Source organism: Gymnoscopelus braueri (assembly GCF_963280865.1).
Source record: "Gymnoscopelus braueri genome assembly, chromosome: 9".
NCBI lineage: Eukaryota > Metazoa > Chordata > Actinopteri > Myctophiformes > Myctophidae > Gymnoscopelus > Gymnoscopelus braueri.
This window is the reverse complement of record NC_137610.1, coordinates 33,204,181-33,220,655: the sequence shown is the minus strand read 5'-3', so window position 1 is coordinate 33,220,655 and position 16,475 is coordinate 33,204,181. Positions and strand designations below refer to the sequence as shown.

At 41.7% G+C, this 16,475-nt stretch overlaps 1 protein-coding gene across 1 annotated transcript in view; it reads right to left on the bottom strand.

Moving 5' to 3' along the window:
* Positions 1 to 16,475, bottom strand: part of LOC308092284 (solute carrier family 23 member 1) — a gene marked incomplete at its 5' end in the record, with an annotated part of 82,315 nt that overhangs the window by 21,859 nt on the left and 43,981 nt on the right. Inside the window, one exon of the mRNA XM_080438132.1 lies at positions 3,054 to 3,210. Within this exon, the coding sequence (XP_080294258.1) occupies positions 3,054 to 3,210 (157 nt within the window). The remainder of the gene's footprint in view (positions 1 to 3,053; positions 3,211 to 16,475) is intronic.

Sequence of the window (16,475 nt, the reverse complement as noted above, 5' to 3'; positions counted from 1 at the left end):
CTGTTGACAGGTTTATTACGTGTTTATGAACACAATTTGAAGTGGATAACGATACTGCAGACCAACTGTGTGGCTTAAAGACACCCAGTAATATTTTGAGCACGCTGCTTTTCATCTGATGAAGCATACTCAACATGTTACTGTGTTCAGCTGCCTTCATGAATGCACCATGGGAGCTCATCTGCAGTGTTATTTGTACTATATTATATACTATATATAGCCATATGACATTGTCGTGTGCAGCACGCCTTGTGAGCTTGTAGATCTGCTGTATTTGGCGTGCGACACGTCATTCGACTAAGTATAAATCACACTTTATGCACACCATCTCTGCCTATAAAGATTTCTTATGTACAGCATACTTTTTCCTCACGTCCCATGATCCATCAGTGCCTTCCTCAACACCAGTGGCCAAATCATCATTGCAATTTGCACTGTTAACTTAAGTATTTTTAAAAGCAAGTACTCCAGTTCTTTAACTCAAGCATAAATTTGACAGAACAACCTTCACTTTAATTGAGTAATATTAGACTAGGAGTATCTATACTTTGACTCAAATACTGGGGGTTGAGTCAACTGGTGGTCAGTTGTTGCCTTGCTCATCTGCTCAAATAAATCAATATATTTTTTCACCTGAAGACGGAGTGCCTCAGTATTTTTTCCTTAGTCTGCCTCACCACAAGCAGAACTTTGGTTTCCTTTGCTTCTATTCCTATATACTGGGGTTGAGTACTTTGTCCACCACTGCTAGCAGGGCTGCACTGGGGCAGTATTAACCATGGTATAATTCCTGTCATTTAGCGTTATTTTTATGACGCGGCTCTGCATGAATCTAGCCATCTATAAGATGGTCTGCCGTCTGTCTGTCTGTGTGTCTGGAGTTAATCACCCAAACTGCAGAATCAATCAGCGCTAACTTTCCTGTTCACACTGGCAGTATAGGGCATAGCATAGTATCGTAGGATACAAAAAAAATGATATTTATTCAATATAGTATATAATATAATTAAATATTCAAATATTGTTTTTACACAGAATCAAATGTCTTATGGTCATGATTCGCCAGGAGCCTGGATGGCTTGGTTCCAGGCTTAAAATAATTCATATAGGCCTACATTTTTTCCGGAAATCTCTATGGGAAAAATTCATGGGTGTTCTATCTGTGGCACCACAAAATGGCCGCCACTGCTATGCCCTATAGGCGTATTTTTCACATTACTTTACTTTTTGAAATATTTTTTATTTTTATGGATGTCAATGTGGCTCTGATCAGGCTGAAACCTTACCCAATTGTTTTATTATATAAAGATGACCAGCACCTCTGGGTGTGTCCAGGACATGTCATCTTCTTGGCCATGTTTATATCCTACGTGATGCGACACAGTGACGGAATTAATGCGCAATTAATGCGCTTGTGTATGTTTACGTGTTTAGATGTCAAAGCAGGAAAACGGAAAAAAGCCTATTATTAATTTATTACATACAGAGCACTTGGTTTTAAAGCCCCAAGCATGACATGATTCCAGCGTAACTGCCAATGTTTAGTTCAGGTTCAGACCTGCAGACAGGCTGGGCGGATGTAGCATATCCCTTCGGAAATAACCCCAAACATTCTGAAGTGGTCTATTGGGTCGGACTCAGAATTGTTTTACAGCAACATTAGAATGGCAGTAAAATAACAACAAATGTACGTGAGTTAAGTAATGAAAAATTACATACTGCATTGACTAATTTCTATATGTTTTAAACTGAATTTGCTAATAATCATGTAGTATGTTGTTTACTGGTACTGTATGTGTTACATATTGTCGCTGTTCAGCAGAAACCTTGTATTTCTACTACTGTTAATCTACAGTATACAGCTTTGAATGGTTTAGGGCAGGGGTCTTCAACCTTTTCAGGCCAGGGACCCCCAAACTGATGGGGAGATGGAGCAGGGACCCCCTACCTCGTAGGGTAGGGGGGGCTACCACATATATTGTATATTTATGTATAAAATTTTGTTTTATATTGCCTGCTCCTACGCACCTGCCCCAGTAGGTGTGCAAAATAAAAATATTATGAAAAAAAAATCTCTACAAAATATGTATAAACATACCATGTATGTTATTGTGCATTGTGCCTCCGTTTATCTGTATGCTATGGATTAATGTTATGTTTAAAGACAATTTGACATTTTTTGGGAAAAAAAAAAAGTATAATTTTTTTTTTCAAACAAAAATATTGTTTAATCAAACAACAATTTCGCGGACCCCCTGCAGTACCTCCACGGACCCCCTAGGGGTCGCAGACCCCCTGTTGAAGACCTCTGGTTTAGGGCCAAAAAACATTTCTGATCTTGTGCGATATCATGAACCATCCAGACCTCTCAGGTCATCTGGGAAAGGTCTGCTTTCTGTTCCTACAAACAAAAATAAACGTGGGGAAGCAGCTTTCACAATAACCGCAATACCGCACTATTGATAAGCCAAACACAGGGGATGGATGGCAGCATTTATTGCATTTAGCACATTGAATTGTCTTGTTGTTGAAATGTGCTATACATATAAAATTGCCATGCCCTTGCCTTGCCAATCACCATATTTAATCTTTTTTCATGTTTTTTCATAAATGACTGCCCAAAGTGATACTTTGTCGTGTGACAATGTGATGCAAAAGTAGCCAAAAAAGGAGATCTACAAGCACGCAAAGGGTCGCGATGTGACACGTTGTGAGCTTGTAGATCTGCTATTTTCTTGTTTTTTTTAAACGTTTCAATCAATTTTACAATGTCCAAATTAGGGACGCCAGGTTGAAAGTGGTGAAGTCTGTGGATGTATTTTATAAATATTCTATTAATAGAAACTACTACTAACAACAGCTTATTACTATATACTGTAACTTAATTGTATCAACTGGTTCCAATGTAGGAATCACAGGTTATTTTTGTCCTTCTTCCTTTATGGCCAAAAAAGCTGGAAAATTCCTAAGTGTCTTTTTAAAATAAGGAATGGACCTCCCACTCTCTTTTCACAAGGGAAAACAAAATACAGTAATCATTAGTTTTTACACACCTGGGTAGGGCACGTGGAACCAAGGAGCGCTCGTTACGGCGTCCAGGTTGGTGTCGGTTCTCGCTAAGTAACCATAGCGGTCAGGTTCTGATGGCAGGACATCAAATACAGTCAACAGGAAGCAGACCAGCCAGCCCCCGCACATGCCAAACAAGGCCTATAGGATTGGGATTCAAAACAGAGACACATTAGCAATTTCGTCTAGAATAAAGGTTTATATATGTTTGTTTATATATATATATATTTTTTTTTTATATTTATATTTATACAGTATATATATATATATATATATATATATATATATATATATATATATATATATATATATATATATATATATATATATATATATATATATAAATAAATACACACACAAACACACACATATATATATATATACTAGCCCATACCCGTCGGCGGATATGAGCACCCAGAGTATATGCATTTTGGGTTATGCACTGTGTACAGATAGTATATCAGGGATGGAAAGTGACTGTTGGTACCTGCAACAGTTCCAACAGACACACACACGTGCGTCCCCACACAAACACACACGGCCGGACGGACCCGCACACTCGTGCGTCCCGTCGCGGCGTCCTGGACGCACAGTGAACACACACACACACACCCCCCCCCACACATACACACACACACGGCCGGATGGACCCAGTCGCCGCTTAAGCACGTTCTCTGTGTGTGCTTGTGGCAGGCCCGGACGCGCGCGAGCGTCCCGTCGCCGCTTAAGCACGTTTTCTGTGTGCGCTTGTGGCAGACGGCAACAGTGCAACACAGTGGGTCTATGGATTCGACGCATGCGCAGTTTGATCATTCAATCCCATAGGTCGTAAGGCCACCCCACAGCTGGGGAGCCGTAACCATGGCGACATTCTTTTACATAAAAACGCTAATAAACGCGCGTCGGTGTTCTGTGCACATGGTAATGGTCAATGGCTGTGTGCAAATGCAGATCAATTGCTCGAGGCACTGAGGAGAACTGGGCGATTTTTTGTACACAGCACAGACAGAGCTACAGAGGCATTGGAGGATATAGTATATATGTAACTGCGGTGTTCATGTAAGACAGGAATCACAGTAATACAATAGGCCTACATATGTATTTCCATAATGAAAACGTGTTATTTCAAAGCGTCTAGCTTCTAGACTATAGGGACATTATTTACATCCTCTAGAATTTAGAGCACTTGACATAGCCTGAAGGAGTGTTCATCATCATGTCCTTTATTTAACCAGGTGAAAGTCTCATTGAGATTAATCTCTTTTTCAAGAGTGATCTGGCCAAGAGAGCAGCATACCATTTATTACAACGATAAACAAACAATACAAACATAAATATACAACTGTGCAGTACATATGCAATACATGGGGAAAGGACCGGTACCTTCCTAACTGTTAACTTAAGGCTAGCTCTATTTTGATTCAATAGAATATATTCTGCTTTCCAGATTTTGGGGATGGAATTAGTCTGGAGACCCCGATTAAACATATGATCATATGAGCAATAGACTTGGCAATACATTCAGCTGCAAGCCTTAAAAGAGAGGGATCCAGGCAATGTTTTTGGATCAATAGCTTCCAAAGCTTTACAGATCTCCACACTAGAGATAGGTCTAAAACAAAGGGGGTGAGCCAGCAAAGGAGTAAAATGTTAGTGTCCACCGATATAATATATGAGTGGAGTCAACTAAAATTCGGAGATATTTTAAGTATAAGATAATATTGTGATAATTATTTCTATTTGTTTCCAGAGTTTAGTGGTATTGCTCTACTATAGCAATGATTACTATCAGAATATACTGTAGCTCTAAGGCTATCCCTGCCAGAAATATTGAATTTCGTTATAGGGGCATGCTTAGTGCAAATCGACACCATCATGCACACTCAACATCATGGATTAAACAGGCTAATTAATTACTACAAATCATGTAAAAATGATTGTTCTTCCAATCATTAAAATGTCACAATGATCACTGACATCATTACAGAATACTACAGTCAATGTGTACAGTATATGTGTGGGGCACATTCATCTACAAGATGTAAAATGTATTTATGTTTATGATCAGGACCAACTGGTATTCAGCAGCCTCTTTAAAGGTTCTATGACATTCTTTTTTTTTTTTTTTTTTTGGGGGGGGGGGGTTTATGACCTCAATTACACCCAAAAAATCTGAACTTTGAACATTCAGTGGATTTTCTGTGGTCTGGGTTTTTCTGAATAATTAGGCTGAAAAGTAATCTGAGCTTGGCCCTTCGGCAGTGAGGTCACAGCCGATTAATCCCGCCCACTCTCCTCCCCTCCCCTATCCTTTCCTTTGGGGGGGGGGGGGGCGGAGCAGAGGCGATGATTGACAGGCAAAATCCCTCACCAGCGACACCCGCAGGCAAAGATTTCTTTTTTCATTGCAGTTGAAAAGGCTTTAGAAATGTGAGAGAAAAACACCTGCCATGGATCAGTGGAGCGGAATGTTTTGTTAAAACTTTCTATACACGTTTGAAGGACCATAACAAAGACTTTTAATGTGTGGTAAAACTGAACGTCATGAAACCTTTAAGGTGGACTTACAGCTAACAATAGCGTTGATTGACATGATGCCTGCAGGCAAACCATTCCACATACAGCACATTGCAGAATATTAGTCCTTTCCGTTTTAAACCTGCATGGCATGAAGTTTGTGGAGCTACCTCTGGTGGGGTAGCTGTGAACATCTGGAAAAGTAATAGCACAAATATTTGGGAGCAATCATTTTTACAATTCCGTGAACCATACACATTTTTCTCCACTCTGGGCCACCCAAGGCTGATAAAGTGAGCAGGGAGGAGTTCTTGAATGGAGATAAAGGCTCAATCTAACACATTTATTTGGGGAGGTCTGCAATTTCTTTTTTAGACTCTTCAGGATGCTATTGTACCAGGATGTACATGCGTAATCAAATTACATTTGACAAGCACGTCTGACAATGAATGTGGATACTGTGGCTAGAAATGTTACTTCTTGATTGACCTTTGCGATAACTCTGGCCATACTCTCACCAGATACATTATAGTCTAAAATGCAGCCTACCTAGGTACTGTAACACATTGGTTCTCAAAGTGGGGTCCGGGGACCCCCAGGGGTCCTTGAGGGAGTTCCAGGGGGTCCCAGCTAAATGATAGTTAGTTATAGGAACCAAATGGACCCTTATGGGTCTGTAACTCTGAGAGTGTACAAATGGAACCAAATGTGTACACTCTCAGAGTTAAATGAACATTGATATTACAATATAAATTGGTGTCCCAGAGATAGAAACGCCATTAAATGGGTGGCCGTAGCCTAATGCGTATCAAATTGGGGGTCCTTGAAATTAAAATGGTTGAGAATCACTGCAAAGCCGTAAAAATCTTCTCTTACTGTATGGGGGTCCCTGGCACATCTTTTCAAATGGGGGTCCGAGGGCTAATAAGTGTCAATTTGGGAGTCCTTGACATAAAAAAGTTTGAGAACCACTGCTGTAACATCTTCCTTAGCTGCATGCAATTCCAAAACAACCCATTACCACGTGAAGACCTCTTACATATTGTGTTTTACCCAAAGATTATACACTCAATTACAGTTGTATATACTGTAGACAGACGACCGACGCACGCACGCACGCACGCACGCACACACACACACACACACACACACACACACACACACACACACACACACACACACACACACACACACACACACACACACACACACACACACACACACACACACACACACACACACACACACACACACACACACACACACACACACACACACACACACACGATCAGTACTGACATCATAGATGACTCGCAAAGTGTTGACATCACAGCAATGATGTCCTAGTTCTCACATGAAAGACTGGCCTCCAAGTACTCTGACAACTGGTACTGACTATCTACAACCGTTCAAAACGTTTTTGAGAATTTGAAAATAATTGACGGAGATGCTGTCTGCATCTCCCGTCATGCTGTACATTTGAGCCATAACAAAGTCACAAACAAATGCATCGCATTACAAAAAAAAATTTGTATTAGTGTTTTAGTATATAGTTTTTTGGTCAAATGGCAGTGTAGCCAAATGTAACAACAAAAAATTAAATAAATTGTCTTTCTTCAACGTATTGAGAACAACACAAGGAGCAAGCAGTTAGGAATCCTGCCCAGGTTAACTTTAAAACACTCACAAACATCAATGTATGAATTTCACATGACTATACTAGTAGCGGCTAGACTAGAGAGAGAGAGAGAGAGAGAGCGAGAGACCGATAGAGCGAGAGAGTGAGAGGGGGAAGACACTTCACACATTTACTGTAGACTGGGGCCCGGAGGCGAGGCAGTGACTGATTACCAGAGTGCCTCTCTACCCACTATAGTATAGCTGCAGAGAGAGAGTGAGTGAGTGAGTGAGTGAGTGAGTGAGTGAGTGAGAGAGAGAGAGAGAGAGAGTCAAGGCTGGCTTGACAGTCAAGGCTGGCTTAGCCTCGGAAACCCATGCCTTTTTTTTTTGTTACAAAAGAAAAAAGGCTGGGGGAACCATGCTGGAACGGTGGTTTCAGAGTGGGAGTGAACCTCAACCTTGTTATCTCCTAACCAATCAGAGTGCAGAGGGGCGTCTCTCTAAATTTGGTGACGTCAGTGTTCCGTGCACAGGCCGGGGGGGGAGGGGAGGGGGGGAGGGGAGGCGGGGACATAGATTGGTGAAGCAATAGGAAGCGGCGCTGGAATCCAACGGCCTGGGTTTGGATCCGCCCTTCAAGACCATCGATAGGGCTCGCTCTTTCAGTCTAAGGCTGGCTTGACAGTCAAGGCCTGTGAGGTGCAGCGCGAAAAAAAATGCCGCTTCACCGGTGCGTTTCAATGTTTAGCGCTCCTTTAGCAGCCACTGCTTCTAAATTTCAGCGCTTTTCGCCGATTGTTCTGTCTTCTTTCATTTTCTCCACGCCGTTTGGTGCCCCCCCCAAGGTTGGTGCCCCTCCAAGGTTGGTGCCCTGTGCTTCAGCACCTACAGCCCGTTGGATAAGCCTGGCCTGTTGACAGTGATGGTTGTCAAACTTTTTCATGTCAGGGACCCCCCAAATTAATATGTATTTTGCCACAGACCACCACCTGAAAATATTCTGTGCCAGGGAACCCGGACCAAACCCGGATACAAACAGACAGACAGGCAGACAGACAGACAGAGAGACAGACAGGGGGCATACACATTTTATATACAGTATTTCTAGTTTGCCATTTTCTCTTGCTGCAATTTCGAGAAGCCAAAAACCAACAATGTTACTCTCTTAAACATGTATATTGGGATGCAACTTTAATCTTATCGAGGATATATTCACTCTAACAGCAGGCAGTTCTAATTGTCTTCGCCAGGCCGAAAGGCATGGCGAGAGTATGTTTTACCCCCTGTCCGTCAGTCCGTGTGTGTGTGTGTGTGTCCGTCCGTCATTCTATCATTCCATTCGTCATTTTGTGTACAGCTAATCTCTGGCACCGTTGGCTTGATCACAGTGAAACTGTGCACACACACTCCCTGGATGCCAGAGCAAAACCTCTGCCCCAATTTTTTCAAATAGGCCTGTTATAGCGCCACCAGGAGGCCGCTTTTTGCAACAACAAAAACATTTGACAGTACTCCTACCGATTTTATGCAAATCAGTACACAGTATCTCTATAGTCATGTGATCAACACTGATTTGTCCAATTTTCCATATTCCATCCTGATTGACTAAGATTGGCTTCCAAAGTTTGCAGGATTGCTCCGTTTTCAACAAAATGCCTGAAATCATGAACGCAGCTTGCAATTTCCGTGAGATTTCACACGCACATTCCCACTAGGCCGAGGAAGAAATGCCACTTGAAAAATTTCAAATCAGCCTCATGGTGGCGCTATAAAAGGCAGATTTGCGTTTTTAACTAGAACTCCACCGATCTGCGTGAAACTTTGCACGCACATTCCCTAGAGGCCAAGGAAAAACAACTGCCCTGGACTTTTCACATTTGCCTTTCATAGCGCCACCAGGAGGCTGACTTATGTAAAACACATTTTTTGATATTAAGCCTTCAGAATTTATCCAAATTTCACACAAATCGGTACACATGATCTCTATAGTCAAGTGATCAAGATGGTTCTGTCGATTTTTCATATTCCATCCTGATTGGCGAATTCCGAACATTGCTGCCCCACAATAACCTACCTGACCTGGCGGAGACCTGTGCTCCGAGGAACACTCTTTCTAGTTGACTCTGTTATGGTGTCACGGTCTGCCCCTGCTCCAACCTCCAGCAGAGGACACATTTCACATTATGCACAGTGACAAATAGCCCAAGAGAGGAGAAGAGAACATGAACATTTCCTTGTGCTTTTAGTTTGTTATTGTCTCCGCCAGGCCGAAAGGCATGGCGAGAGAGTATGTTTTACCCCCTGTCCGTCCGTCCGTCCGTCCGTGTGTGTGTGTGTGTCCGTGTGTCATTCTGTCATTTTGTGTACAGCTAATCTCTGGCACCGCTGGCTTGATCGCAGCGAAACTGTGCACACACACTCCCTGGATGCCGGAGCAGGTTCTGCTCCAATTTTTTTCACATGGGCCTTTTATAGCGCCACCAGGAGGCCGATTTGTGCAAAACACATTTTTGAACAGTACTCCTACAGATTTTGGCCAAAAATCCCCCAAATCGGTACACAGTATCTCTATAGTCATTAAAAGAAACGGCTCATTTCAGATTTTTCATATTCCATCCTGATTGGCAAAAATTGTCTTTCAAAGTTTGCAGGAGTACTCCGTTTCGAACAAAATGCCTCAAATCATGAACACAGCATGCAATTTCCGTGAAATTTTGCACACACATTCCCATTAGGCCGAGAAAGAAATGCCATTTGAAAATGTTCAAATCAGCCTCATGGTGGCGCTGTAACAGGCCGATTCGTGTTTTTACCTATAACTGCACCGATCAGTGTAAAACTTTGTATGCACACTCTCTAGAGGTCATGGAAAAACCTTTGCCCTGCATTTTTCACATTTGCCTTTTATAGCGCCACCAGGAGGCAGACTTATGTAAAACATTTTTTTTTATATTACAGATTTTATCCAAATCGGTAAACATGATCTCTATATTCATGTGATCAAGACGGATCTGTTAGATTTTTCATATTCCATCCTGATTGGCTAACATTGACATGTAATGTTTGCAGGAGTGGCCCGTTTTGAACAAAATGCCGCAAATCATGAACGCAGCGTCCGATTGCGGTGAAACTTTGAATGCATATTTGCACTACGTTGAGGAACAAATGCCACCCTTTTAACATTGGCCTGTTATAGCGCCACCAGCAGGTCAAATTTAGCAAAACACATTTTTAGAACAAAATGCCTCAAGTCATGCATGCAGTGTCCGATTGCCGTGCACGGCCTAGGAATAAATGGCACCCTTTTCACATTGGCCTATTATAGCGCCACCAGGAGGCCACAATAACCTACCTGACCTGGCGGAGACTTGTGCTCCGAAGAGCAATTTTTCTAGTTTCCCTCTTCATTTTATTTCGCAACGCCAGTGTTTCTCCCTTGGTGTTTTGGTTGTCAGTTGTTTCCTGTCTCCATTGATTTGTTTACAACATGTGTTCCCCAGTTTCCAACCTTTTCTCCCACCATGTGCTTTGGTTTACGCCACATGGGTCTTGATCTATCCCTTTGCCTTTCATGTGTTACACTTGTGTTGATTGTCTATTGTATTTACCTGTGTCCTGTTAGCCCTTGTGTGTATAAGAGCGCCCATCCTCTGGTAGACAGTTGTCTGAGCGTATTTTCATCTCCTGAGCGTAGGATCTACAGTATATTGTAACTAATAACTATTAATTGTGATCATATTGTCAGGTATTGTTTCTTCAGAGTATAATGTCCATGTTGGTTGTGACAATAGGAGCTTTATCATTTCTATTTTGGGGAGAAGAAATCTACCGTCTCACAGTACCTTTCACAATAACCGCAATACCGCACTATTGATAAGCCAGCCACAGGGGATGGATGGCAAGAAACCCCAACAACTGTTCACTTGAATGCCATTATTGAATTGCCCCCTGTCCGTCCGTCCGTCCGTCCGTCCGTCCGTCCGTGACCAGCTAATCTCCGCCACCGTTGGCCCGGTCGCTGTGAAACTGCGCACACACACTCCCAGCCAGAGCAGAACCTCTGCCCCATATTTTTCAGATCAGCCTGTCATAGCGCCACCATGAGGCCGACTTTTGCACACATTTTTTGATACTACTCCTACAGTTTTTGTCCCAAAAACACGCGAATCGGTACACAGTATCTCTATAGAGCATCGCAGTTCCCGCCCACTTCCTGGTTTTTCCTGGTGCCGGAAGAAAAAACTCAATGCACTTTTCCCATTGACATTTGCAAAAATATTTATATCTATTAATTTAAGCCTCGAATCAAGCCATCATGACTTGACATGAATCATGACCATAAAACGTTTTTTTCTGTGATTTTTTTTTATTTTTATATTTAATTATATGATATACTATATTTAATAAATACCCTTGTTTTGCCGTTTAAAAAAATAAATAATCACAGAATCAAACGTTTTATGGTCATGATTCATGTCATGTCATGATGGCTTGATTCGAGGCTTAAATTAATAGATATAAATATGTTTGGAAATGTCAATGGGAAAAATGCATTGAGTTTTTTCTTCCGGCACCCGGAGGGGGCGGGAACTGCGATGCTCTATAGTCATGTGATAAACACGGATCTGTCCGATTTTCCATATTCCATTCTGATTGGCTAGGATTGGCTTCCAAAGTTTGCAGGATTGGTTCATTTTGAACAAAATGCCTCAAATCATGAACGCAGCATGCGATTTCCGTGAAATTGTCCACGTAGATTCCCACTTGGCCCAGGAAGAAATGCCACTTGAAAACTTTCAACAAGGAAAAACCTTTGCCCTGCATTTTTCACATATGCCTTTTAGAGCGCCACCAGGAGGCTGACTTTTGTAAAACATTTTTTTTCTCTTACTCCTTCAGATTCTGTCCAAAAATCACGCAAATCGGTACACAGTATCTCTACAGTCATGTGATCAAGATGGATGTGTCCGATATTTCATATTCCATCCTACTTGGCTAACATTGTATTGGCTTCCAAAGTTTGCAGGATAGGTCCGTTTTGAACCAAATTCCTCAAAACATGAACGCAGTGTGCGATTTTTTTTGCACGCACATTCCCACTAGAAGAAATGCCACCCTTTTCACATTGTGCTGTTATAGCGCCACCAGCAGTTCTAATTTAGCAAACCACATTTTTGGAACGAAATGCCTCAAATCATGAATGCAGTGTCCGATTGCATTACAAGGCCTAAGAAGAAATGGCACCCTTTTCATATTGGCCTATTATAGCGCCACCAGGAGGCCATAATAACCTACCTGACCTGGCGGAGACTTGTGCTCCGAGGAGCACTTTTTCTAGTTTCCATTGGAACATTTTGGCTTTCAGTCGAATGGAAAGTGAGAGCCCCCCAATTTAGACAAAACATCTAACAATAAAGCATACAGCACTGAAATCAGGATAAATTAAGTAATGTGTAAAAACAAAACATGGCGCTAATACCATATATTGCGCTGTTGAGCCACACTAAATCACTGCAGGGTAAATTCCTTCACTGCAACAGCCCTATCTTGGGCTATAAAGTGCGAGGATATAAATATTTAGCATTTTTGTATGACACATGCCTTGGGTGTCAACAAGCTCTCGTGAATGAATTTGCGTGTAGGAATTACGTGGGAACGAGAGAACAGGCCTCGCTAAGAAGTGCTGATAGACTGTTAGCTTCAGGGCAGGAGAACATCTTAAACTAACAGCATTCTATTATCTACCCATGAAGCTTTGATGTTAAAGCCCTTGCCTTGACACAGTTTGTGGTAATAATGTGGAATCGTAAAGTACGATTAGTTAAAGTCAAAGAGAGACATGAAACACATAAATATGCCCAGCCAAATTATCCCTCCCAACATAGTCATCTCCAAGACTAGGGTTACATAGTACTGTACTGTATTTAAACCAACCATTTGCCATAAGCAGGTCTTGACTTGAAACACTTGTTTACTCTTGGATGCTTAACAAACTAAATAAAAACTGAGAAAGCTGCACCTGCTTTCTCAGTTGTGATTGCCTTACGCAACAAACCGCACCCCTGTGTAAAGGGCAGTATGAAAGATTTTTTTTTTTCTTTTTATTTAATTGATGGGATGTGAGTCACTGCTGACTCATTTGTACTGAAAATAAATGTTTTGATTTGCTGTTCATTAACCTTTCCTAAAAACTGACCTGGGGCAGAATTTGTACATGAGGTCTTAACTCTAAAGTGGAGGTTGTGCTGTAGTGCGGTGGTTCGCAACCTGTGGGCCCCAAAATAATTATAATGTTATTTACTGTATTAATGTTAATAAATAACATTGATATATTTATAACATTAACGTAAAACCTTTTTTTTTAAATCCACTGATCCAAGCCAGAACACAAATAAACATGCTCTGAAAATGCACACGGCCCACACATCTGACCACTTAATTAAGACAGCCATTCGCCTGCCATGTGAAGTGGTCAGATGGGTGGGCCGCGAACACATTCAGATTTTCAAGTGGGCCCTGATCCAGAAAAGGTTGAAAATCACTGCTGTAGTGTATTCAGTTTGAAGGCTTACAGTTAGAAAATGTTGTTTGATACCACTTTTAACCCGTTCAACCCAGGAACGTATATATGTGTAATTTTAGATTTAGAACCATCCAGGACTGACATCATAGTCCCCGGTTTGGGCATGACAGACATAGCCAGCTCCATATGTGGGAATGCCTGACACCACCTGACATCACCGCCGTGATGTCAGGAGCCACCCTCAGTGGTATAAAACAAGCCGTATGTCAGGGTTGAACTACTCTCATCATCGGCATTAGACCCAGTCTTAACCCTTCCAGAGTGAACAACATAGACCCAATCAGGAATAGCTCATCAGACAATCCAGTGTAATCAGCGACGCTCGAGGAACATATTGACCCTATACAGAGTACCAGGACAACTGGCTGGCCGTACAAACCAGCTAGGCCTCTCAGTGGCTTTGTGCAAATCTTTGAATACATTTTAGATATTTTTTGACTCAAATCTTTTCTTCTGGGGGTCCCTGGAACAACATATTTTGAGATGGGGGGTCCGCGGCAATGAAATTGTCTGAGAACCACTGATATTATAGCAACATACGTTTTTTCAGAAAACTGTTACGATCTAGAAGACATTTGTAGAATCGGCACTAAATGGGTTAAAATGGTTGCACTTCCCGTTATTATCTGTTCACTGCATAGTGTGGCTGATTCCATGGTTGTTGTTGTTCCTGGGGTTGTTGTTGTTGATATACTGTAGAAATGTGCACAGCTTGTGTTGAAATGAGGCTTGCGTGTGCCTTTAGAGAAGTTTTCCTGGACGTAGAACAGAAAGACTGATGCACTGAACAGACAGCTGAAGGGAAATGTGTGGGAAAATTTTTCCAACGTTACATGTCACCCATCATAATATGATGGGTCTATTATAATAACCCTATTTGGTCTGTCTGGCTCCAAAAGATATGCGAAGTGGAGCCTCTTTGGCTATAGTTTTGTTATAGTTTGTGTCACTAGTACTAGTTATAGTTTTCTAATATAACGAATGTAAAAAGAATAGATATTGCCAGGAAAACTTAATGAAAAACACTCTCTCACCTTCTCACCTTCAGCATCATTGAATTATCCTTGAGCAAGGGACATCATTCACTGAAATTGGATGATACTTAGTCATTCCAGCAGAGTTGCTCCTGACTAGTGGAAGACTGATTGTATGCACGCTCTGAGGTACGAATATGGGTGGGTGGTCTGGTCCTTCAAGGACAATATGGGTGTTCAACCCAACCCTTTGATGGTCCACTTTGCTTCATCCTAACTGTCATTTTGATGACATGGATATTAATACCCGAGGGGCTTAGAAACAGGTCCTGTCTGCAGCACCACCTGCACTGTACACCTGTACTGTACATATCCTCATTTACCCCTCCAAAAGTTTTGCATGGGCTTGTATTTGCTGGAGGGAATTTGTAAACATAAATCCACAATCACTCATCATCATTTGTGTTGAAGTATGTACAGTAATTTAGTTTCAGAACATGTCGACAGTTGTATCTGTACCATTAAACACAATGTGATTCAGAGAAGAGTGCCTCAACTTGAACCTTTAGTCGGAAAACATTACAGAAGGTTAAGTGTGTTTTTCATGAAGGAAGGCTTTAGCCGTCCCACTTCATTTATTACTTGTTTTGTGCTCATGCCAAACCACACGTTTGTGGTCAGGCTGTTAACTGCCACACTGATTTTATCAAGTCACACCATGCAGTTTGGGCATGGGCGGATTGATGCATGGACACAAAGGCCTCCTCAAAATGTAACTTTCCTATATACCTAGTAAAATATTAACTTGATAAAAATAAGATCTGGGCCCCCCTCTGTCAAATAAATAATACCTGTTCAAAGATATATTTGTTCACTTATTGCATAAAAAGAAAGAAATAATGTGTGGGTTTGTTTGAAAACCAGGATGTTTCAATTTTCCTTGTTGATTTGTTGCTGTTTGGTTAACTAATCCACCAGGTGTCAGCCCCAGGTCATGGTGTGTAGTTGTATTTGGCGTATTGGCGTGGAACACATGTCGGAATTTGGAAATCATGAGCTGATCAGTGAAATGAAAATGACTGAAGCTGAAAGAACAACAACATGAAAAAGATCTGCCGCTGCCCGCTGGCAGATGCTACTGATGATGAACTGCTAATGTTCCACATTACACGCAAACATCGGCAGCCAATCTACATAATAAATGTCCCTCTAGGCTGGGAGGGCTTACACAAAACTGTAGCCCATGGCTAACTTAATCCAGCCCATGCAGCATGGGTGAGGTGGTTTTACTGCTCCACTTTATTAGCAGTGACTATAGTGTACATCCATAAAACCTTTACAGGCATCAAGGTTTAAGGCCTCTGGTGTGAACCTACGTTCCTCTGCACCGGAGCTAGAGCGCACTGAAGACTGTGTGATTATTATTGCCATTCTGAAGTAAAGAAGATATAGGTGATATTCCTCGTCCCGAGTATTCCTCTATCCTGCACGTACTGTAGACACTAAAAGTATCCCTTGTTTGACGTACCACAACAATGGATGGATGGATGGATGGATGGATTTGCACCTGCTCGTATAATACACTTATTATGTAGGCTACCTTGTTTTTCCATGTCCTCTAATGCGAATGCTATCTACAGTATGCATAAACCTTGACATGACAATAGGAAACAATGAAATGTGGTCAAAATAAAGCAAATTATTCCCGGTTG